Source organism: Plecotus auritus (genome assembly GCF_963455305.1).
Source record: "Plecotus auritus genome assembly, chromosome: 1".
NCBI classification, from domain to species: domain Eukaryota; kingdom Metazoa; phylum Chordata; class Mammalia; order Chiroptera; family Vespertilionidae; genus Plecotus; species Plecotus auritus.
The window spans coordinates 235,647,255-235,673,245 of NC_137770.1; the positions used below are offsets into that span (position 1 = coordinate 235,647,255).

Genomic DNA, 25,991 nt, shown 5'->3' on the forward strand with positions numbered 1-25,991 from the left:
TTGTCTACCTGAACGAAATGTTCACCTTTCTGTTGGTAACTGAAAGGATACCTTTATCGCCTTGACTAGAAACATAGCAAGAATCACCTTTCCCCCAGTCACAGCAGCTCTGCCCTCGATGCATATTTTTAACTTGTCTCTGTCTCTTTTTCTTCTCTTAAGTCTGCATTTTCCCATTCTTTATTTATGTGCTCTTATTTAAAAATAATTATTTTTAAAATATTGCTGGGCTACCTCAAATCCTTTCTGAAAGGTAATGAAGAATAAATGCAGCATTATTCTCAGCATCTTTCCCCTCTTGCTTTCTCACTTCTTTCTCCGGTTCCATCATCATCATCCTCACCATCATCATCCCCATCACCACCTCTATATCACAGTAGAACCAGAGGTTTAATATTTGCCATAGGTCCTGATGATTATCTCATTGAGACCTCCTATTGAATACTGACAGTTTAACTAAGCCGGAAGCCAGTAGTGGGATCCCGAGACACTCAGGTCACTGGATCTAGTTAAGAGTGACATAAATACGCTTTTACAACTTGACTTGCACTGAAGAGCCATTTCCTCATTAAAATCAATCAGGGTGATGACGTTCTTTAAGTTAGGCGCTATCTCAGTACTATACTTAATTCATACCTAGGAGAAAATCCTGAAGAATATTTGGACTTTAAGAACAACATCAGCTGCTGTTATTTTTATTTAGTCCAGTTTGGACTACTTGCCAGTTCCCATCGTTCTCATTTCCATCTCAGCTGTCCCCAAACAACTGCCTCACTTGCTGCCTCATCCACACTGTGCCTGTAATGCTTGCTTTTCTGGTGATTAGGATCAACAAGAGTGCCCCCTGCTGCTTCCGGCTTGAAAAAGAAAAAGTGTGGAGAGAAGTCCAGAGGGATCTAGATTCCTTGGCTTTTCTAAAAAAAAAAAAAAAAAAAAGGCATTAATTGTTTAATAAAGATATTTATCTTTTGTTACATTTTTTTCTCTTAATTTACTATAGAATGAGATGTTCTAAGCAATTTCCATAGGATTTCCAACCTCATTTTGCAAATGAGCAAACTGAGTCTTGGAGAGGCTAATAATTTGCTCATGGGCATCTAACTTGAGACAGAATTGAAATCTTAACCCAGGAGAACTTAAGTCCCAGACACACAAATATTCTGCCTTCGGTGTTCTATTACTTTCCTACTACACTGAAATGAAATATCATTAAATTCAGTTTACGTAGTTATCTTCTGTGTTTCCTATGCTGCCACATCAAATTCATGAAATTCACTGGTGATTTTGGTCTCATTCAGATCAGAATTCCAAACATATATACAAGAGTGGGCAAAAATAGGTCTTCAGCTGCGAGTACACGGAACACAGAGTTTATTCGGCTGTTGTAACCATCATGACCTGCATGTCTTTTTCCATATGAACAACTGTGAGCCCACTTTTGCTCAGCCCTTGTATCAAGAAGAACAAGAACTATTCTGTGTCTTAAAACAGCTGACATTTAACATTTCATTGTTATTAATGTGGCATTTTCATCCTTTGGCCTTTATCTGTGATGGAGTGCGTTCACGCGCATTTTCATCTGATCCCGGCCGTTGAGGGTGACAGGTGGAGGAGCAGGTGCGGGAGGCCTTCTGACCCTTCTGTGGCTGCAGTGGCCTTCGGGGAATGAGGTCAAGGGGAAGTACAATGCTTCCTCCTGCCGGCTGCAGGTTTGAAGCTCTCTGTGTGTCAGATTTCAAGAATGCTTTTTACTCCAGGGTAATGCTCTATGCACTGCTCTCCCTTTGGTGCCCTTTTTGCCGCTGTGGAGGATTCAGAGCCGCTTCCGTAACCCAGCCACACACGCCTACGGCATTTTATGGTTCCCTGCTCTTGAGAAGATGTGGCATCCTATCCTTTTCCTTAGTTCTTTGCCATTTAGGATGCAACAAGGAAGAACATGGGTTTTTCTCAACTGAGGTAGTCACTCTAGTTAACTGCATACCTTCTTAGAGTTTTTTCTTGTCTTAGAATTATTAATACACTAGAGGCCCGTTGCACTAAGAGATTCGTGCAATAGGCCTTCCTTCCCCTGGCTGCTGGCACCGGTTTTCCTCTGGCACTTGGGATCCAGGCCTTCGCTCTGGCCGCCGCCTTCTGTCTTCACTTTGAGTGGAGCACCGGTCCTGTAGCTCCCTCTGCCCCCGCCCTCTCCCTCATAGCAGGTGTCCCGCCCCGCCCGGCCACTCTGCACCTGCATGTGTGCTGCCCAGAGGCCCAGAGTGGCTGGGGGCGGGGTCATCGCCATCTTTGTCGGGTTAATTTGCATACTCACTCCTGATTGGCTGGTGGGTGTCGCGAAGGTATGGTCAATTTGCATGTTTCTCTTTTATCACTGTAGATTAAATTACGTTACTGGCGTTATCAAGTGAGCCATAGCAGTGGTTTTTGATCATATAATAATCATAGTTTTTCATTAGCCAGCCAGCCTCATGTTAGGTCATCATAAAGTTTGTACATTTAAAACTTTTAAAAAGTATAAAACAAGAAGTCTATTTGTCATTGTGAGAATCCGTTAACACTTCCTTAGAGTAGACCAGTATTTTCCTGTGTTTTTTTCTTTTTAAGTTTTTGCAGCCAGTGGGGATTTCTTTTCTGAGAGCCAGAGAGCCTTTTTTGCCATATCATCTCTTTTATCCTATTTATTTTTGTATGAAATTTTAAAATAATAGCAGGTAAAAATAATAGACAAAAACTTAGCCAAATTATTCCAGCTACTCTCAATGGGAATTATTATAATTGCTGTATAAACAGCTGATCTGCATATTCAGTAATTGACATATGGGAGTCACTACCCTTCATGACTTCAGCAATCAGGGCTTCTGCTAGAATGAAATTCACCCCCCACCTGTTTAGTAGGAATCAGTGCTGGGGATGCTAGTGGTCCATGAACTGTGCAGACAGGCTCAGGATTCTGCAAAGCCTCAGTATCGGCTCTTCCTCATTCTCTGTCAGTTGATGCTGTTAATTTCTTGGGTTTGGGGAAAATGCCCTTTGAGAATGGGTGAGTCCATTAAAACAGGGTGTTTGAATTAAATTTCATTACTCTTCATCTTATATTACTCTGCTTATTTCCTTCATTGCAGTTGTAATCTAAAGCACTTTTTTTTTTGTTAATCCTCACCAGAGGATATTTTTCCCATTGATTTTTAGAGAGAGTGGAAGGGAGAGGGAGAGACAGAGAGAGAAACATCGATGTGAGAGAGACACATCGATTGATTGACTCCTACACACACCCGGCCAGGGGGCCAGGGATTGAGCCTGCGTGCAAGGCACATACCCTTGACTGGAATTAAACCTGCGACCCCTCAATCAGAGGGCTGAGACTCTAACCACTGAGAAAAACTGGCTAGGGCCTGGAGCACTTTAAAAAAATGTACTTAATTCATATTTTCTTCACTAGATTATAAGTGTGTTTCTTTCACTGCTCTATCTCCATTGCTCAGAACAGTGTCGGGCTCACTTGGTCCTTGGTAAATATTTTGTCAGTGAGCAAATGAATATTGTATTGCTATTGGCTTTTATACCAGGAGTTAGACTCCTCGTGAATAAGGCTATAAATATAAGTAGGACATTGAGTTGCCCCTGCCCTTGGGGCGTTTACATTGAAAGTAAAATAAGGACAGACTGGGATACACTCTGTGCAGGGCAGTGCGAGGCCAGTGAAGCGTTTTTTTAATTGCATGGGTCCAGGATGAGGCGGAAGAGGCAGTTTTGTTGAACACATGGGTCCCGTTTGCATATGGGCAGACTTAAAAATGCGCCCTTCCTAGCACTTCTTCCAGAGCCTGTGATCTTCAAAGAGAGCCTGTATTGGGATTCCAGTGTTAGAAACAGGAGCCGTACAATTCCAAGGAGAGCTCACACTTTCTGAGTGTTTGCCGTGTGCCGGGCATGGTCTTGGGAGCCTTCTGTGTGTTATCGGAACTTAATCTTCACAACATTCAGAACAGACAGGAGTGTTATCGTCCCCCTTATACACATAAAGGAAGGTACTGGAGTTAGGGGTCAGGATTTGAAGTCCTGGTCTTCACCCCTGTACTTACTCCAGTTATTGCACCCCTTGTTCCCGGGTTTGGTGTCTGGTGCATTTCCGCAGGCTTGTCTTTGTGAAGTGGACTCTGGGTGGGATAGATTGAATTTGTTCCAAACCCACCTCAGCCCTCATAATGATACATCCTGGGAAGAGTGGTGGGTGCAGAAGGGGTTGGAAGGCTCCCCTGGGATCCTCTGCGATGATCAAAAGACATTCGCAAGCAGCCTTGGCTTTCTGGCTCGGCTTCAGGGGCCTCACACCTTTGATGCTTAAGTCTTGATTAGAGAGCCAGCCGGCTGGCTTCTAACTCCTCTGATTCCACCCCCGGGAGTGCTTTTGTTGTTTTTTCTGCCATAGATCTCCCTCTCAGGAACAATTTGCTCAATACCAGCCCCCCTGGACACCGGTATGTCTCATTAGCCCTGCACGTCCAATGCATTCCCTGACATGGGGCATGCACGTCAGCAGTAGTCAGTGGACATTTCACTGGCATTGCCTGACAGATGCTGACATCTGTAAGTTATGAACCGAGTGAATAAAAAGAATCCACTAGCTCCGTTCATAACTCAATAAAGCAAGTAATGCAAAAGTGAGCACGTCTTCGGATCCAATTATTTCATGGAATTGGGAAAGGGAAGGACGAGTTCATTCGAGGTAGAGGAAGCTACGTGTGCGAGGACACACTCCATGACCCGGTGTAGGCGGGAACTTCCTGTGGTTGGAAATGACTAGGGTTTTGAACGTGACCGTAAACTAAAAAGCTAGGCAGTGAATGTTTCTTCATGAAAATACTAAGCTAACACTCAAACACACAAAAAAAAAACATGTTTCTAAGTGGTTTCCCAGAAAAAGACTTTAGATCTTTTCATTTGTGGATCATGTGATGTCTTTTCCTTCCTCTCGATTAATTTGTCTTCCCTCGCCCCCTCAATCTGAGTGCCACATGTCAATCTTTTCACCAGTGGTGTGGTGGTCACGTCGTTACCCTGTTTTGACTCACCTATCACCAATGGTCATAATCGAATGTGCTCTTCTTATTTGGAGAGGTAGTAATGGGAAACACGTACAGAGCCTGTTGGCTTATCACTGGGAAATTTAGACTACAGACCCATCTTGGTTTCTCAGGAGGGTTTGGATGATGTAAAACAGCTTGTTAAGATGTTTCTTTTCTCTCCCGCTTGCCTGCCAGTTAGGGGATGTGATGGTCGACATTGCAAGCAACATCATGCTGGCCGATGAGCGAGTGCTGTGGCTGGCACAGAGGGAGGCGAAAGCCTGCAGCAGGATCGTGCAGTGCCTGCAGCGGATCGCCACTTACCGACTGGCAAACGGAGCTCATGTGTATTCAACAGTAAGTGCAACGTGATTCTAGAATTCCATTCTGAAAAGTCCTATGCTGTAAAGAAAAATTTTTATAAGGGGACTTTGTCCACATGTGGTACTTAGAATGGCGCCTTGCCTGTGGAGTAGGCATGCACTTCACCATCCTTAAGAGTGGAAGAGACTCTGTATTGTCCTTTGACTCTGCATTCAATTCTGTCACCTTCCTGGGTGTGGAAGATGGGTCACTTCTTGTGCCCTCTCTGCGTGGTTCTGAGATGGGAGTGATGCTGGCAGGCCTCCAGAAGGGGGATGGCGGCTGTAGTATCCACATGGCCTGCGTTTGGCAGACCCCTGAGTTCAGTCTCACTCGTGAAGTTCTTAAAATTGTTTCTTTTTTCTTTATTATTTTTGCTTTTATCTTTTAATTGAATTTATTGGAGTGGCATTGGTTAATGAAATTTTTTAAATTTTTTGAGGTAACTCTGAACCGCTTTCTGTGTATTGTATTGTGTGTTCAGCACCCCAAGTCAAGTCCCCTTCCATCACCTTTTATCCCCCCTTTACCTTCTTCTGTCTCCCCAACCCTCCTTTCCTTCTGCTAATCACCATACTGTTGACTACCTATGAGGTTTTTGTTTGTTTGTTTGTTTGCTAAATCCCATAGCTTTTTCACCCAACCCCCTCCCCTCTCTGTCAGCTGTCAGTCTGTTCTCAGTATCAGTGAGTCTGTTTTGTTTTGTTTGTTAGTTTATTTTTTCATTAGCTTCCATATAGAAGTGAAATCATGTGGTACTTGTGTTTCCCTGGTTTATTTCACTTAGCGTAATACCCTCCAGGTCCATCCATGCTGTTATAAAAAGTAAGATTTTCCTCCTTTTTACATCTGGGTAGTATTCCATTGTGTCAATGTACCACAGCTTTTTTTTTTTTTTTTTATCCACTCATTACTGATAGATACTTGATCTGCTTCCAAATCTTGGCTATTGTAAATAATGCTGTAATGAACATAGGGGTACATATATTCTTTGAAATGAATGTTTTGGGTTTCTTCAGGTATATTCCCAGAAATGGAATTGCTGGATCATAACACAGTTGTATTTTTAATTTTTTGAGGTAACTCCATACCGCTTTCCACAGTGGCTGCTCCAGTCTGCATTCCCACCAACAGTGCATTAGGGTTCCCTTTTCTGCACTTCCTTGCCAACAGCTATTTGTTGATTCATTGATGATAGCCATTCTGACAAGTGTAAGGTGGTAGCTCATTGTGATTTTAATTTGCATTTCTCTGATAGTGACATTGAGCATCTTTTTGTGTGTCTATTGGCCATCCGTATGTCTTTGTTAGAGAAATGTCTATTCAGGTCCTTTGCCCATTTTTAAGTTGGATTCTTTACTTTTTTGGTGTTGAGGTTTATAAGTTCTTTATAAATTTTGGGTTTAACCCATTGTCAAATATATTGTTGTCAAAAATGTTCTCCCTTACAACGGGTTGTCTTTTTATTTTGTCAATGGTTTTCTTTGCTGTGCAAGAACTTTTTAGTTTAATGTAGTCCCATTTGTTTATTTTATGTGTTTGTTTGTTTCCCTTGCCCAAGGAGAGATATATCAGAAAAATACTGCTACAAAGGAGTGTTTGAGATTTTACTGCCTATATGTTCTTTTAGGATTTTTATGGTTTTGAGTCTAACATTTAATCCATTTTGAGTTCATTCATTTTTATGGTTAAATAAGATGGTCTAGTTTCATTTTTTTGCATGTATCTATCCAATTTCCAAACACAATTTATTGAATAGACTATTTTTACCCCATTGTTTGTTCTTGACTCCTTTTTCATACATCACTGACCATGAAGTATGGGTTTATTTCTGGACTCTGTTCTGTTCCATTAATATGTCTGTTTTATGTCAGTACCATGCTGTTTTGATTACTATGGCCTTGTAGTACAGTTTGACATCAGGTAGTGTGATTCCTCTAACTTTGTTCTTCTTTCTCAAGATTGCTGTGGCTATTCTGTATCTTTTGTGGTTCCATGTAAATTTTTGGAATATTTGTTATAGTTCTGTGAATAGGAATTGCATTGAATCTACAAATTGCTTTGCTTAGTATGGGCATTTTAATGATCCTAATTCTTCCTATCTACGAACACAGTATATGCTTCCACTTATTTGTATCTTCTTCAGTTTCTTTCTTTAGTGTCTTATAATTTTCTGAGTACATGTCCGTATTTTACATCCTTGGTTAAATTTATTCCCAGGTATTTTTTTTAAATTCAGTTATAAAAGGGATTGTTTTCTTAGTTTCCCTTTCTGATAGTTTAGTATTGGTGTATATAATTTTAACTGATTTCTGGATATTTATTTTGTATCCTGTTACTTTACTGAATTTACTTATCAGTTCTAGTAGTCTGTTGAAATCTTAGGGTGCCTCTGTATATAGTACAATGGCAGAAACACCTTTGGAGTGAGCTTGTGTAAAATTTTTATCTGTGCAACTTAATGCAAAGAATTAACTAAATCACCCTGTAAAAGCAAAAAGTGATGGCTGTGGCATGAAGTGCGGAACAAGGTGACTTTTAAATGTATCTCTTAAACCCCTATTGCTTTTCCTGTACTGCGATCATTAACAGGGGCCAACCCATATCTCTAGATTTTATAAGACATTTCCTTTTCAGCCTGCTGTTTTCTGCCAGCGCTCTTAAAATAAATTATTTTTAATTGACTTTGGGTTTATGTCTGATCCTCCCCATTTAAGCCTTATTCTTTTCCTCTTCATCGGTATCTTTCTCTTTTGGGCTTTTGTTTGCAGCATCTTTTATGGCACGTATCCTGTCCACTGTTGCATCTGGCTGCACAGTGTCTTTGTTCAGTAAGAATCTGAGTGTTCTCTTTTAATTTACAGTGTTTTGCATTTGAAATTTCTTTGCACATGCTTTTTTTTTCCATATTATAAATCTTTTATAACTCCTGTTTGGTTGACTTTTGAAGTATTCACCCAACATTGCTCTGGAAGCTTATGTCATCAAGGCAACTGGCTTCACTGGAATGACATGCACCGTGTTCCAGAAAGTGGCAGCTTCCGACCGCACAGGCCTTTCCGACTATGGGAGGCGGGACCCCGACGGAGGCCTGGATAAGCAGCTGAGCTTCAAGTGCAATGTTTCCAATACATTCTCAAGTCTGGCACTGAAGGTACGTTACCACCTCTAAGCATTTCAGACCCTTTCCCGTTAGATACTCAGAATGGTTTGCACTGCAGAATAACCTTATTAGACGTTATTGTGGGGAGGGAGTATTGGTATAATTTTTGCTGTTGTTGTAAAATAAATTCAGACCAGGAATGGATATGTGATAACTTCCTAGAGCCCAGGCATTTTCGCCCCTTGGACTCCTTGCTCCACACAAAAATATCAAAGTTGAATCTTTAACGACTGCAGTGGTAGAAAGAGGAATATATTAATATTACATATTAAAACATTTTCTTTGACCTTACGTTTTTTTTTTTACTGCTCCTGATTTTAAAGACATGAAAGGATCATGTGCTTTTGGCTTTGGGCCCCCTGGACCTAATGGGAAATCAGCCTTGAGAAAGGCAGTTAATCAGGCAACCTGTATATCAAGATTTTTGGCAAAGAAGTCCAACGTGATATGTCTTGAGAAAATGTGTGGTGTTTTGCAGCAAGAAAAATCAAAAGCATTTTTATTGATTTTATTTTTTTAAAATTTGGGTTTTAGATGTGTTTCATTAAACTACATTGAAGCAAATAGTGGAGGTCCCTAATGGGACCACATTTGTTTTGTTGTTTAGCTTGGTGTGGCCATGTGTGACTGTGTTCTCTGTAGATGTTAATTACTAAGTACTTTCTTTGGCGTGTTTCTGAAGTGTAGGTCACAGACAGTACTGCAGTCACTTAGAATAGCTGCATAGCAATTGATCACATAGGTGTTAGGCGTTGATGCATTGTAGCCACTCAATAAATATTAAATGGCTGAGTGAATGAATGAAAGAATGAAGAGTTCATGTATCTTGTCATACCTTACCCTGGTGACCTCCACAGGGCAAGCCAGTTTGGTAAATTCAGAAACAGCCAATTCCGCCACCACCCGAGACATTCTCAGCTAGGTCAGGATGGCTGATGCTGTATACTCAGAGGGAAGTTGTCATGATGCATGTGTTCTGGGCTCTGTGAGCATGCGTGATATACCCAGCAATACTGCTGCAGGCCTGCTCCTTGGCTTATTGCATTTTTTATTGGTAAGAAAAACCACAAAAGGAATAGAAACAGCATCGCTCACAAGCCCATGAGAGAAAGGTGTGTGCCCTTGAGGAGCACTTACAATTGAGGAGTCCTTCCATCTGAGGGGATCATAGTTGGTAGAAAGAGGTTAAAAAATGGCGAAACCCTATATATTGCATCCACTACACAATCTAGCCCTCTGGGTAAGAAGAGTTTCTACTTGCTAAAGTAGAAAGCTTTAAGTCAGCTGTGGGCAAACTACGGCCCGTGGGCCGGATCCGGCCCGTTCGGCTGTTCTATCTTGCCCGCAGAGCCAAAAGAGCAGAGGGTTCTCTTGCTCTCCCCTCCACTCCTTTACTTTGAATTTATATTAGTTCACACAAACACTCCATCCATGCTTTTGTTCCGGCCTTCCGGTCCAGTTTAAGAACCCATTGTGGCCCTCGAGTCAAAAAGTTTGCCCACCCCTGCTTTAAGTGAACATTCAATTGTGTCAATTTCACACAGTTCTACCCTTCTATGATCATTCTGTGTCCAGAAAACAAGAACACATTCCACTGTTATTCAAGCTTCATACATGGACGTGATTCGAACTGAGTAAAAGAGGAATGTATCCTTTGTGACACAAAATCAGTTTAATGTCGGCAGCTCAAAATGTTTTAGCACTTTAACAGAAAACTTGGCATTTAGTTTGCTAAATTCAGAAAGTTTATACCAGGACAATTTATATTCATTGTGCCTGTGCTTTTTTTCTTCTCCTGAATGCTTTGAATATAGCAGTAGATAACTCGAACATCCAATAATTGATTATATTGCCCTACTGTGAGAAAATATGCTAGCGTATGAAATTAAATCCATAAAAACGCAGTCCTTAGCAATGTAGGGGTCGTCCTTGATTGCTTTCTACAGGTGTTTTGAAAGAATTGGTTCTTTAAACCTTTCTTGACTGTAATGTAGAAATCAGTTTTTATCTATGTATCACCTATTTCCCTCATCTCAGACATCTGGGGCTTTAGCCCAACTGAGGTCCTTTTACTGTTCCAGAGCAGTTATATATATATTTTGCTTCCTGCCTTCATTTCTGCCCTTTTTTGTGCCCTAAGCACCACCCCTGCTCCTCTCCCAGTAAGCCTCCATGCACATGGCACCATCCTTTCTTCCTCAGAATTAATCACTGCCTGCCAGTCTCATGGTGCCTTGTTCATTCTCCAGAATAATTAGAAGCCGATGTGATGGTGAGTTGAGTTATAGGGCGGAGAGAGGCCATAGCATACGGTGACTAAGAATGTGGGCTTTCTGCAGCCAGGCAGCCTGGATTCACATTCTGCTCCCCCGGTTCATGGCTGTGCAAACTGGGGCAAGTACTTAACCTCTCTGATGTCAATTCCTCATCTGTTACACAGGAATTATGAAATGGTACGTAACTCAAAGGATTATTAAGAGGATTAAATGAGGTAAATGTGTAAACATTTACAACAGTGCCTGGCACAGAGTAAGCTCCTAAAAAATGTTAGCTTTTATTATTGCTTTATTATAATTGTGGTCCCTCTTGTTAAATGATGGATATTTGAGGGCTGGAACCTGGGCTTATTTTATTGTGTATCTCTAGTGCCAAGCACAGAGCAATGGAACATTCAGTAAATGTTGAATAAAAATTAACAGCCATACTTAATTAGCCAAGAAAGTCAGTTTAAAAAATTAATTCTAAAGGCAAACATAATCCCTGTTCATCTTTAGCGGTGAAATAATCAAAAGGTGGTATGCAGTTCAACACTAAGTAGACACAAGAAAACAATTAGGATGCGTCATCATTTCTATCTGTTTAAAATCCAGTGTGGTTGAGGGTTAAGAAAACATGGAGAAATTAGTTTTTATTCTTTTAAATCAGGTGGCTCTTTGACTCTTTCTAATTTTAATGTTAGACTTCCATAGACTTAAACAAATTAGGATTTCAGAGAACTTTATCAATTCCATGGTGGTGGGACTCCAGATTGTTCTGTGAGGAATGATGTTAAAGTCTAGAAGTATTTGAGTTAACATCACTTCGCATACTTAACATTTTCTTCTCACCTTAATGTCATTGTAAATAGATAAATATATATGAATTTAGCAACTTAGCAAATAAAGCCATTGTAAGAGCTCCATGATAACATTGATTTCACGTGTGTTCATACTTAGCCAATTTTTAGTATTGAAATTAACACCAGAATTGTACAAGTGGAAACATGATGAGCTTCTAGATTATTGTGGGAAGTCTGCTCCTCCCTCTTCGGTCTCTCCTCTGCAACCAGATAGCCACTCGCCACACTGTAGCATTAATAATAATAAAAATACCGCCCATCTCGTGTGGCTCAGTGGTTGAGTGTCCACCTATGAACCAGGAGGTTATGGTTCGATTCCCAATCTACACATGCCTCTATTGATGTTTCTATCTCTCCCTCTCCCTTCCTCGCTGAAATCAGCACTAATGTACTTAAAAAATAATCGTAGTAAAAACACCACCCACCCACAGTTCCTTAGCCTTCTGTTTTTGTCATGGCCATGACCCCATTTGGTCCTCACAGGTGTTCGTTAGAAAGATCACCAGCTGTGTTTGGAGATGCGTCCCAGAGAGGACAACGAAACTGGGCAGTGTTGGGCAGCCGCTGCGTGGTGAAGCTGTTGCCAGGTTCCTGGTTCAGCCCTGTCCTCGTTCTCCCTGGGGTGGCATAGGAGCTTCTAATAATAAACATCAGATACCGAACACATGTACTTCCCAAAGGATTCTAACAGCAGTGTTCCTCATTTATTAGCTATGATTCATGTGTTTATATCTATTTCCATTGCTGCGATCCATACTTTCAAAAATTAATATATGTTTAAATGAAATTATAAACTCTGGGATTCTTCACTTCAGGCCATTTGGCAAAAGGTATAATCATGATAAATGTAAAAAATTAAATAAGTGTCTCAGTGATTTTTTTTTTAAAAAAAACTAGATTTTTAACCTTTCTGTAATAAATGATCAAAACTTCTTTCAAAAAATTAAATATACAGATATTAAATTCTTAATATAAACCTCTAAACTTTATTGATATAGCTGAAGTTTGCTTTTCTAGCACCTCTAGGCTACCCTGTCTCCATCACAAGGAACCTATAATTATTATTTAGTAATATTGTTTATTGGACTCTGCCGGATATTTTAGAAGCCATAAGTATGGATCAGTCTTGAAGGAAGCTCTCATTTCTCATTGACCTGTCTATACACTTGGGTTTTTAAAATAGTTGTTCGTTTGGTTTTACAAGTTTAAACTTGTGAAGAAAACGTTTTTGGAGTTCTAGGAATTATAGGTGTCATTTCATTTTTCAGCTCTCTGTTAGAAAATATTTCTATGATTTGTTTAAAAAAATGATTTATCCTAAGTAACACTTTCCTAAGAACTATGCCTTATTTTCAAGTCATTTTTTTTATTGATTGATTGCTTTTTTAGAGGGGGGAGGGGAGAGAGAGAGAGAAAATTATTTGTTGTCCCACTTATTTATGTATTCATTAGTTAATCCTTGTATGTGCCCTGAAGGGAGATCAAACTTGCAATCTTGGAGTGTTGAGATGATGCTCTAACCAACTTAGCTACCCAGCCAGAGCTCTGATCATTTTGTATTCAAGAATTTTATACTTAAATTTTAATAAATACCTTGTATGTGTAACACTTTTTCAAGAAACCTTTTAATCAATCTGTTGATGTTTTTCCTTTCTTTAAAAACATTTTATTTTTCCAATCACCATTTACCCCCTCTATGTTTTTCCCTTTTTTGAATGCTTCATTATATACTTGAAAGAAATGTATACACGTAATAGAATTCTATTAGAATAATGAATGAGTTTATAATACACTTTGTGTGTGTTCCCCCCCCCCCCGATTATATTTGTGACAATAGCAGAAACCTTTTTATGCATTTTCCTAGATGAAATATTTCTAATATTTTCTAGGTATCTTCAGTTTAAAAATAAGATTCAAACTGTCAAAATTCAAACTCCCAAAATACTTTTCATTCAACAGATATTTGTGGGTATCTGCTGTGCTCCAACATTGTTCTCAGTACAGCAGTCAAAAACAAACTCTCAAAATTATTCACTTGCCTAAGTAGAACCTTTTTAAAACAAAAACGTGTGTCACGGACTTCTATTAATTTTATAAACAATAGGCTACTTTTATCAAAAGGACTGCCAGGAGCTATTATTAACCTGAAGAGGGGTCTAGAAAAGCCAGTGAGATTATCTGCACTTAAAATTCCTCCTGCTCTAGCTGGAAGGCCAGACAGTGAGTCACCTGTGAGGCTGCCAATAAGAGTTAAGCTGGAGATTGTGCAGGAGAGCGCGGGAGTCCAGAAGAGGGAGCAACTAAGGGTAAAAGCAGTAGACTGAGGACTCAGGTAATTAATCATAAAAAAAAAAAAAAAGAGTCCTGTGTAAAGGACTTTGTAAAGTCCTTCTCTTGGCTGCCAACCTTCCTCATCCTGACCTGTCCTTTACCTTGCCAACACAATTATCCTGCGAAACATCAAATCTGCCACGTTTGAGTTTGCCAGACAGAAGAATAGTGGAGCATTTCAGCCAGGGACATGGGCCGGTGCAGTATTTTTCACAGGGGCATAAAGAACGGAGGAGAGCTCACATATAGAGAAATTCAGTGTGGCCAGATTATAGTTGTGGTATAGGGAGTGTGAAACGCTGAATTCGAGACATATATTTTATCCAAATGATATGGTGTATTTAGTTAGCTTTTGGGGGCAGTATGCTGTAATCATTGGAGAACCGAGAACATGATCAGATTTATTTCTTAAGAGGAAATTTCGTTGGCAGCATGAACATTGGATTGGAGAGAGAGAGGTTGGTTGGTGCCAAGGGAAAGACTGTGATAAATTCTTAAAATAGGGAGTTTTGTTTGAGATGGTTATTATTTGCCTCCTGGGTTTATAGATTTATTTTTTATTGAATGCTGAATAATTTATTAGTTTAAAATTCCTAATAAAGCAGTCTGAAAAACATTCAGTGACCAGCCAGCATCTTCTGTTGTTCCTATTTGTTACTCTGTTTTTCTAAACATTATGTGTTTCTTAGTCTCAGGGAAACGTCTAAAAGAAGAATTTGCTGAATCTAAGCTCCTATTATGTTTGTGTCTTTTCTTTCTTTTGCTGTTTGACAGTTTGAATCCATCATAAATCACCTTAAAGTTCCATAAACTCAAATTAATTATACTCACATTTGTGATACGCTACATTTGTACTTATTTACCAAATTTTGTCATCGTAAAATTGTCATAAAGAGTGATCAGAGATTCCTGATCTGCTTAACGCTGTCTACTTCCACAGTAGATGATATCCTGGGAAAATTCACTCTGGTTTGAAATTATTTCTTGTTTACTTCTTTAACTTTGAAATAGAGTTTCTTTTCTCTTTATTTTATAGTCTTTGCTTCTGTGATGTTATGTGTTCAGACATTTCACTGAACTGATAAATTGTTTCAGCTATTAAATTTTTATGTGTACATTTAAAAAAGTATTCAGCATCTATTTGGAAAACATTTGTAAACCATGTAAAATATTCTTGCTGGTTTCTACATACTAATACCACAACCTTTTTTTTGCTGTTGTTGTTTATATTTTTTCAGAATACTATTGTAGAAGCTTCTATTCAGCTCCCACCATCCCTTTTCTCACCAAAGCAAAAGAGAGAGGTCAGACCAACGGATGACTCTCTCTATAAGCTTCAGCTCATCGCTTTCCGCAACGGAAAGCTGTTTCCAGCCACCGGGAACTCGACGAATCTGGCTGATGATGGAAAACGGCGCACCGTGGTTACCCCCGTGATTCTCACCAAAATAGGTTTGTACGTGGCCTATGCTATCCTGGAGCGGCTGCGCAACGCGAGTTGGTTATTCACTGTTCCTTCAAATGCTTATTGTTGTTCCTCCTTGTTTTAATGAGTCACCAGCGCAGGAAGATACTGCACAGTACCCATTTGTGTATAGGTTGACATTTAATTGTTCGTGAAGTTTGTCTCAGAAATGCTTGTATTTCCCTTCCCTCCAGATGGTGTGAATGTGGACGGCCACCGCATCCCCGTTAATGTGACTCTGCGTCGCATCGCGCACGGAGCAGATGCCGTGGCCGCCCAGTGGGATTTCGACCTGCTGAACGGACAAGGCGGCTGGAAGTCCGACGGGTGCCATATCCTCTACTCGGATGAAAATATCACCACCATCCAGTGCTACTCCCTGAGCAACTACGCCGTGTTAATGGTATGGCAGTTGCTCCCTTTATGCATACACACCGAGTCTCCTCGTTTTTGCCTTATGCAGAGTTAAACTCAAATGAAGATTTAAAAAACAAACAAACAAACAAACACAAAACTTTCAACATGAATTGCTCCCTTTACGTAACAGGTGACGTTTGGTGCAATTCTGATTTTAAAGGGAAATCAAGTTCCGACCAAGGGCAACGTATTTGATGGAATTTGATAGAGGAATTTTCCATAAACTTTGTAAGTGAGTCAGTTCACCTAGGTAGACTTTGACCTTAAGATCTGGAGACATCTTGGGGTCTATACAGTCCAACTCTCAACCCAGAAAGTGACTCATTTGCCCACAGATAAACAGTGAGTAGTGAGAGATTTTTTTCCTTTGGTATCCTTTTGAATTTAGGGAAATAGTAATCAGTTTCATCTCTGTAAGCAACAGTATTGACACAAATCATGTCTTCAATTTTAATGCTACTCAAGCTAATGTTTTATGTCATTTATCATTATTCATCTTCAGTAAAGTGACTAGTTATTAATGTATAGGGACAGGTCTTTTCATGAACGCGTTCTTTATGTGAATCCGATTCCCCGAGCTAGTGAGTAATAAATTAATCATGCTAATTTTTATTTTATATTGCACTTATTATAAGATACTAACATCCTGCAGCATCGATGCATGTATTTAGAATGCAGTGGAAGGAATGGCTAATGAATCTGAAAGACATTTCTCAGGAACGGCCTGAGGCTAGCCTGGGAGTGAGGTCGCCCACGTTTTATTTCTGTCTCCAGCTCTGAATCTGTTATCTAGACAATATTTTATGAAAGCCTTAACTAGCCTTGAAATAGGATACATTTTGCTTTGTGTGATTTATTCTTTTCTTGAAAAAAAATTAAAGAGCCTTTATCACTAGAAATAACCTTTTAAAGCAAGCTTCAATTAGAATAGATGTTCCTCAACCCCTGTTTCGTTTGTCTCTTTGCCCCTCAAATTGGTATCTGTTACCTGGCACACCTGTCAAACAGGAAGAGTAAATAGATTATTGAGCGAGTATATAAGGCTCGCCTTTTCCACTGACATCCATTACCGAGTGTTATTCAACCCAGGGGACAGAGGCAGGGTCTTCCGTCCTGTTTAGACTCAGCTATGTTTATGTAAGTCGTTTATCCTTTTGGGTGTAAAGTTTGTGTTGATAGTTTAGGAATCTCCTCACAAATAGAGGATGTTTCATTTCTGTACGTGTGAGTTTGGTTCCTGTAAGTTCACAATTTATTAATCTGTAGTAAGCTTTCAAATTAAAGCATGAACCATTTATTAAAGTATGAAGCATTTTTCCTTTCAGTTTGAAAGTACTTTCTCATTCAGGTTTTGATTTTAAAATAACCAGAAACTATGAAGCACTGGAGGAGAAACAATAGAGATACAATGTTGTCTGAAATTTATATAACAGTTAAGTAGAAAATGTTGGGGAAAATAAATGAGACACAAAACACACACACAAAAAGGCATTTTATAAGCTTCACTGGTAATGACATGCTACAGTACCATGTGAAACTTTTATTTTTATTTAATCTAATACCCGTTTTAAGCATCTATTTTTTTGAACTTCCTAGCTGTTCTTCTAAACTATTTAAATTAGTATAATCCCTTTCCAGAAGGAATAAGCTATTCTTTTATCTTTCATACTTTAATCTTTTAAAAAATGCTATACACAATTCTTTAAAGCTAAAATATAGTGCTAAGACTTTGTTCTATTTTCAAAGAATATGCGTTCTTTTGCTTTTTTAAATATAATTGTGCCACCTAGAGGCTGCAACTTGAAATGTATCTAAAATGTTGACAAACATACATGATAAAATTAATATGTGGGATTTTTAGAGTTGCTAATTAAACATTAAAGGCTATTAAATGAAATTATACCTACTCTCAAATACGTAATGTCTAAAATAGAAGAAATGTCTTTTAAAAATTGGAAGTTAGTCCTTGCCAGGTGGCCTAGTTGGTTGGAGCATCTTCCCATACAACAAAAGATTGAAAGTTCAATTCCCAGTCTGGGCACATACCTAGGTTGTGAGTTTGAGCCCTGGTCAGGGCACATATGGAGGGGGCAACCAATTGATGTTTCTCTCTTTCTCCCTCTCCCTTTCCCCCTTTCTCTCTCTAAATAATCAATAAACGTGTCCTCAGGTGAAGATTAAAAAACAAAATCAGAATTCAATAACTTTTTTCCTTACCTGACACTAATTTGAATAATAGATAAAATCCTATTTTTCTTGAAAAATATCTTCATATATTGTTTTCTATACCAAATCTAAATTTCTGTTTTTTAGGTAGCCCATTAATCTCTTCCTGATCTAATTTTAAAGAATATTGTACTAAAAAAAATGAGACAAAAAGAATATATTTGTTTTTAAATCTCAAACAGATACTGTAGTTTGTTTCAGTAGACATCCTGCCATAACCCATTATATCATAAGGTCTCTGTGGGAACCAGAGAAGAAGTTAAACAGAAATTGGGTCTGTTTGAATTAGATGATCAGAGAAAGCCAGTTGGGTCAGGAAGAATTCTAGGAGCTGGGCCAGTAAGAAACAAACAAACAAAAAAACTTAAATATCAAGTAGGTAATGATTAGGGTCAAACCATTTATGTAGTACTTAATACTTTAATTGGTAGGAGTAGTGAAGATAAAATCTCTGTACCTTGAATCATCTTTGTTATTGTCTTCACATAGAAATATGTGAAACTAGAGAGCACTCATTTGTTCTTACAACTCTAGTGTTGCTTTTAAATATTGTTTATATAAAACTTGCTGAATAAAAGCAAAGTTTGGTTTCATTTGCTCTGTAATTGAACATGAGAACTGGTCATGTTTCTGTTTATGTCATTTTTAAATAGGTACTGCATGCGCATGGATCAAAAGTTATACTTATTTCTGCACATTAATGTACGGTGACACCTTGATTCCCACCCCTCTCTCCCATCACGTTCTCCACAAAATGTGTAACCACCAATTAGTCTCTTGAATATTATTGGATAGATTTTCAGGCACATTGAAACAAAAATGAATAAATTTTCTTCCATTTTTACAGGAAGCTTCCATGCTACAAACATTGTTCTAAACCGTGATGCTTTTTTTTTTTTTTTTCATGAAACCACATTTTATGATGATGGTGGTTTTCATGGAAAAAGAGATTTTATGATGATGAGATCTAATGATGATATGACGGTGGTGATAAGGACAGAGATGGTGGTGATGGCAGTGGCTAATTCACATTAAGCACTTACGTACTAGGCACTCTTCTGAAGTCTTTATAAATGCATTAATCTACTTGGTCATGATAACAACCTCATGAAGTATAGTACGGTTACCATTGCCCCCAGTCTGCAGATGGAAGAGCCAGGGCGTAGAGAACTTAAGTGCCATGCCCCAGTTTACAAATTTAGTTAGTGTTGGAATTGAGATTTGAATTCAGACTTCAGAAATTTGTATTTTTTTAAACATTTTTATTGATTTCAGAGAGGAAGGGAGAGGGAGAAAGAGATACAAACATCAGTGATGAGAGAGAATCATTGATTGGCTGCCTCCTGCACGCCCCACACTCGGGATCGAGCTCACAACCCATGCATGTGCCCTGACTGGGAATCTAACCTGGTTCATAGGTTGACGCTCAGCCACTGCGCCATGCTGACTGGGCCAAAAGCTTGTGTTCTTAATCACTTCCTTAAATCTTTCTAAAATCTTCTCATATCGGCATAAAAGAGCTTCCTCATCCTTTTTCATCTTTGAATATTGTTTTATGTCCCTACCATAATTTATTTACATATTCCTCTATTTTGTGGGGTTCCAGTAATTTGCTTATACCGTACTATTTTGCACATTTAATAGAAAATCTGGAGGATAGGTTCTCAAGGGGAATTGGCAATCAAAAGGGGGCCAGTGCTTTAAATTGAGATACTGAGCAGAGTGCACACCACCTAAATGTATGGTTTGCTGATATTTTACATTAAAAACACACATTTACCATCAAAATCAAGATTCTTACTTGAGCATTTGTAGCTCCCATGTGTTTCTTTCTATTTAATTTCATTCACCCCCCTTAAGGGATAGGCACCCTTCTGATAACTATCATGATAGATAAGTTTTGCCTTGTATAATTAACATCCTATAGTACGTACTTTTGTGTGTCTCTTGTCTTTCTCATCACTTATATCTGTGGAATGTATCCTTGTTTTTGCATGTAGCAGCATTCCTACATAGTAATCCATTGTATGAAAATACCCAGACTTGTGCATTCTACTTTGATGGACATTTGGTTGCTAGGTTCTGGCTATCAAGAAAACATTCATGTACATGTTTTTGGACGGAATGAAATAGTTGGATTGAGGCTATCCCTATCTTTAGCTTTAGTAGATAATACCATACAGTTGACCAAAGTGGTTGCTTTGGTTTACGGTCACACCCGTAATGAGAGTTTGAGTAGCCTCACATTCTTGCCAGTGCTTGGGATTCTAATTCTTTAATTTTAGTCTTGGTGGTGGTATTATGATATATGATTGTGGTTTTACTTTGCCTTCCTCCGGTAACTAATGATGCTGAGAACCTCTTCATTTTCTTATTGTCAGTTTCAGGACCCCCTTTTGTGATGTTATTGCCCAGATCTTGCACTTTTTAGAAATTATCTTTGACCTTTTTTTAGTTTTATTGAGGTAAGATCGACATACAGCACTGTATACATTTAAGGTGTGCCACCTAACGAATTGACTTGCATGTGCTGTGATATGATTACCACAGTAAATTTAGCTAACATCCATTATCTCATATGGATTTTAAAAAAGAAAACTTGCTCTGGCCTGTTTGGCTCAGTGGCTGGAGCGTCGACCTGTGGACCAAAGGGTCCCAGGTTCGATTCCAGCTAAGGGCACATGCCTTGGTTGCAAGCTCCTCCCTGGCCCTGGCCCTGGTTGGGGCTCATGCAGGAAGCAACCAATTGATGTGTTTCTTTCACATTGATGTTTCTCTCTGTCTTTCCCTCTCTCTTCCACTCTCTCTAAAAATCAATGGAAATATATCCTCAGATGAGGATTTACAAAAAAAAGAATTTTTTTCCCTGTGATAAGAAGTTTTAGAATTTACTCTCTTAGCAACTTTCAAATAAACCATTCAGCAGTATTAATTATATTCATCATGTTACACATTACATCCCCCGTACTTACTTGTTTTATAATTGGAAGTTGTACCTTTTGACCACCTTTATCCAATTCCCCACCTCCTGCCCCTTTGCCTCCAATCTCTTTTTCAATGAGGTTTTGTTTTTGTTTTTTTATTCCACAGACTAGAGGCCTGGTGCATGAAATTCATGTATGGGGGGGAGGGTCCCCTCAGCCCAGCCTGCACCCTCTACAATTGGGAACCCTCGGGGGATGTCTGACTGCCGGTTTAGGCCAATCCCAGGGATCGGGCCTAAACCGGCAGTTGGACATCCCGCTCACAATCCTGGACCACTGGCTCCTAACCACTCATCTGCCTGCCTGCCTGATCGCCCCTAACGCCCCCCCCCCAACCCCGCTGACTTGGTTGCCCCTAACTTCCCCCCTCTGCCGGCCTGGTTGCCCTCAACTGCCCCCCCTGCCGGCCTGGTTGCTCCCAACTGCCCCCCTCCGCCAGCCTGGTTGCCCCTCACTGACCCCCCTGCCAGCCTGTTCGCCCCACACAGCCTGCTGTTTGGTCGTTTGGTCGTCCCTCACTAACCCCCCTGCCGGCCTGGTTGCTCCATGCAGCCTGTTTGGTCATCCATCTGTTTGTTTCGGTCATGACCACCCCTGGCTTTTTATATATATGGATAAGTCTTGGCCTGTTTTTAATCTGGTTATCTATTGTTTTCTTATTGACTCCAAGGGATTCTTGATATGAACTGTGAACAGGAGCTTTTTGTAGGATTTATGTGTTGCAGATATCTTCTCCTCCTCCTTGCCTGTTTTAATCCATTCAGGCTGCTGTAACAGAATCCCACAGATTGGGTAGTTTATAAATAACAGAAATTTATTTCCCAAAGTGCTGGGGGCTGGAGGTCCAAGATCAAGGTTCAGTATCCAGTAAGGGCCCTCTTTTTGTCCTCACATGATGGAAGTGACAAGGGGGCTCTCTGGGGTCTCTCTATATGGGCAGTAACTCCATTTGTGAGGACTCCCCTCTCATGACCTAATCACCTCCCAAAGGCCCCACGTCCTAGCATTGGCCCTTAGATCTCAACATATATGAATGGGGCGGGGGGCAAACATTAAGCCTATGGATATGCCTTTATTCTTTTCTCTCAATGTTTTCTTTTTCATGGACGGAGTTAATTTTTTCTGAAGTTTTTTTAATAGCTTTTCATGTTCTATTTAAGAAGTCTTTGCCCACATCAGGATCATAATGATATTCTCCTTTTTTTCTTTAAGAAGCTTTAATGTGTTTTATCTTTCACATTTAGGTCCGAGGTTTGACTGGAAGGGACTGTGTATGGTGTGATGTAAGGGAAGCAAAATCTTTACATTATGCCTTGTTTCTTAGAGGAAATATAAAAAGCAACATAGAAGTCATAGTCTTTTTTTACATTCCTGATTTCAGATCTATTTTTAAATTTTAATGTATTGGTAAACTTTTTAAAATAATTCTTTATGTTCTGACAGGATGTACTCTACTTTCTTCCATTGTTCAGATCCTAGTGAAATTAGAGGACTATTGATTTATACTTATCCTTATTATTGAGCCAATGCTAATGAACTTTTTAAAACTGCTAGTGAATTTATATAGTAATTCTCGGGCTAGAAGTAACTTGAAAATAGAGAAATATTTGTCAAGGAAACAGATTTTGAAGAACACTTCTTTCACTGATTTGTGTCAATAATAATCTTGGTGGTTTTTAACATACTTTCAGGTGTTCTAATACTGCTTGATGTCTGCAGATTACTTTTCACTCTGAGCTCAGTTTTTTTCTTGGACTTTGTACCCTATAGAGTAGTGACTACGATCACCACTTGGTGAGGGACTGTGTCCTGGAAGCACTGGAGGCAAATGGAGACGTACTGTCTCATCACTTGTTGCAAGTGAGAATGAAAGTCTCACTTTTCCTTCTCACGGGTGTCTCCTAGTGGCCGTTTTTGGACAGTGTATTTAGAAATGCTTTGCTTTTAGTATCACTATCTATATTTATTTACTAGTATAATTAAAAATGATTTTTTAATTATACTAGTAAATAAAGATTCAGATTTCTATTTGACTTCTCTTGTTTGAGATCTTTACATCTTTCCTATCCTAATCTCAACTGTCTTAAATAGTTGCATAGTCTCAAGAATTTTGTGCCATCAAGATAGGCTTTTTTTATTTTGTTTGTTCTCTCTATACCAGGGGCCAGTAAACCCTGGCAAGCATTTGACCCACCAATTCAGTCAGGTGCTGTTGGTTTTACTAGGTGTACCAGTTAATAACGCGGATTTCATAATCAAAACACGATAATTTTAAGACAAACATCAAAAGTGCTTTATTCAAAGTAATGTCCATCACTAGCTACACATTTCCCCCTCTTCCAGGTAATTTGTGGATAATGTCCCAATAGAACTTTTCTTGTTTTGAATCAAACCATTCAGAGACCCAATTTTCCACTTCTTCGTACATTTTGAAGTGCTGCTCAGAAAGTGCACGCGCCATCGATTGGAACAAGTGGTAATCTGAAGGAGCAAGGTCTGGTGAATACAGCGGGTGGGTTAATACTTCCCAGGCAAGATCTTTTACCGTGTCTTTAACTGGTTTTGCAGTGTGTGATGGTGCATCATCATGAAGCAAAATTACTTTGCCGTGTCTTCTGGCATATTCTGGTCGTTTCAGGATCAAAGCGTGGTTCAAATTGATTATTTGTTGTCAGTAGTGATCAGTATTAATGGTTTCACCTGGTTTTAGAAGCTCATAATACACCACACCTTCCTGATCCCACCAAACGCAGAGCATTGTCTTCTTTCCAAAGCGATTTGGCCTTACAGTTGACGTTGATGGTTGACCTGGAACAACCCATGATTTTGTGCATTTGGAATTCTCAAAATAAACCCACTTTGCATTGCCAGTCACAATTCAATGCAAAAAAAGACTTTCATGCTGTTGAAGCAACATTTTACTGATGACTTTTCGGTATTCCATTTGTCTTTCATTCAGTTGATGTGGTACCCGTTTTCCTTCCTTTAAAATCTTTCCCATGATTTGTAAACGATCAGAAATTGTTTGCTGAGCAACGTTTAATCCTTCTGCAAGTTGTTTTTTGAGTTTGACTCGCATCTTCATCCAATAATGCTTGTAATTGTTGGTCTTCAAACTTTTTCGGTTGACCTGGACATCGAAATCACCACTTTTAAAGTGTTTAAACCAGTGTTCACAAGTATCTTGAGATGGAGCATGTTCACCATAACCTTCCTAAAGTATACGATAACTTTTTCTTCAAAATAAAGTAATGAATTAAAACTTCCCGCAAATGCTCTTTTTTTGGCACAAAATTCGACATTTTTAAGCATAAAAATATCTATGATGTTAACACCTTCGCCAAATTTGACATATGAAGTTTTGAAGCTTGCTGTCCATACAACAAAATGGTATACATATCAAATCGCATATATATCAACATATGTGTAAATTCATCTATTGAAAGAAATCCGCATTATTAACTGGTACAACTAATAACTGCTGGAAAGCTAAGAGTAATTTGAAGATTTTTAAATGGTTAGTGGTTTTAAGTGCCCACACAATGGCCTCGGTGTGCCTCGTGGCATGCAAAGCCCCCAACATTCACTGTCTGGCCCTTTGTACCTCCCCCTGGACTGCATTTGGGCAGGTTGGTTTGCTGTGGCCACCAGGAATGACCTGTGGGAGCCGGGCCCTCGGTGACCAGTGACATAGTCCTCGTGTTTTTCTCCATTGGTAACTTTGAATTAGGAGTCACTGCCCTCTGTTTCAGAATCGTTACTTTCGTGTACTATGTCACATTCATTTGGCTTTTGAGAAACACTTATTTCTTTTCAATGTAAATATTACTATCTATAATATATCTTGGGAACTCGATCGGTGCTTTGTCCAGTGTCTTATCAGATAATATCCAGCTACCTGTGTTGTTCCTCTCTGCTAGGGACTGTGGACGGCACATTCACACCCTCCTCTTGCCCTTACCCCAAACCTGCCAGACGTCGGTGGCGTCTGCACTTGTCACTGCCCCCAGATTAGATAGCCGGCAAGGAAGTGGTGACGTGTGTTGAACAGGTCCTAGCGGAAGTGCCTGGAAGGAGCCTGGAGGCCAACTGCAGGGACTAGAGTTTTGTTATCAGTGTGTTTTCACAGTAGAAAATCTCAGAGGTTACGTGTCCAGAAGAGCTCAGCTACAGTGATGCTTTCTTTCCCCTCAGGATCTGACGGGATCTGAACTCTACACCCAGGCCGCCAGCCTCCTGCACCCCGTGATCTACACCACTGCCGTCATTCTTCTCCTGTGCCTCTTAGCGGTCATCGTCAGTTACATGTACCATCACAGGTGAGACATAAAGCCTGGTGAGCATAGGACTTTGATGGAGAGGCGTTCATTTTACATTTCACTAGGATAACACAGTCACATCTGGACCAGTAGTCACATCTGGTCCAGTTTCTTCTCCACCAAGGGTTGTAAAATTTACATAGTTTTTGTGTGTGTTTTTTTGCCATCTTTCCAGAGTAAGAACAATTATTTTAGAACACATGCAAGCTGTGTTCATTTCATGTAGTTTGCAACATAATTAGCACATGAGATGATCAGCGTAGCTTTTATAGCCTCCCGTCCGTTGTATCTGGGAGAGAACGTGGGAGGGAGGCTGGGAGGTGGGGCCGGGCAGCCAAACCAGGGGTGAGGTCAGGTGCAGGTTGTTAGCTGGAGCCGAGTCTTCCAGAACCAGAATGGGAGTTTATTTCTGGTTTATGACTCTTTCTCTGTTCCGATATTCTTTATTTTATAGATGGCATTTTTAAGAACGTTAGTGGCATTTAAGCACGAGGTACGGTTTTTGTTCATTGGGGGCGGCGCTCCAGAAACTTCGA

The 25,991-nt window shown here is 39.6% G+C and overlaps 1 protein-coding gene across 1 annotated transcript in view; it reads left to right on the forward strand.

Annotated features, from left to right (window-relative positions):
* ADGRA3 (adhesion G protein-coupled receptor A3) overlaps window positions 1-25,991 on the forward strand; it is a 111,526-nt gene that overhangs the window by 66,524 nt on the left and 19,011 nt on the right. The window contains exons 11-15 of the mRNA XM_080683148.1: window positions 5,265-5,426; window positions 8,383-8,586; window positions 15,283-15,496; window positions 15,704-15,912; window positions 25,331-25,455. Coding sequence (XP_080539274.1) covers window positions 5,265-5,426; window positions 8,383-8,586; window positions 15,283-15,496; window positions 15,704-15,912; window positions 25,331-25,455 — 914 coding nt within the window. The remainder of the gene's footprint in view (window positions 1-5,264; window positions 5,427-8,382; window positions 8,587-15,282; window positions 15,497-15,703; window positions 15,913-25,330; window positions 25,456-25,991) is intronic.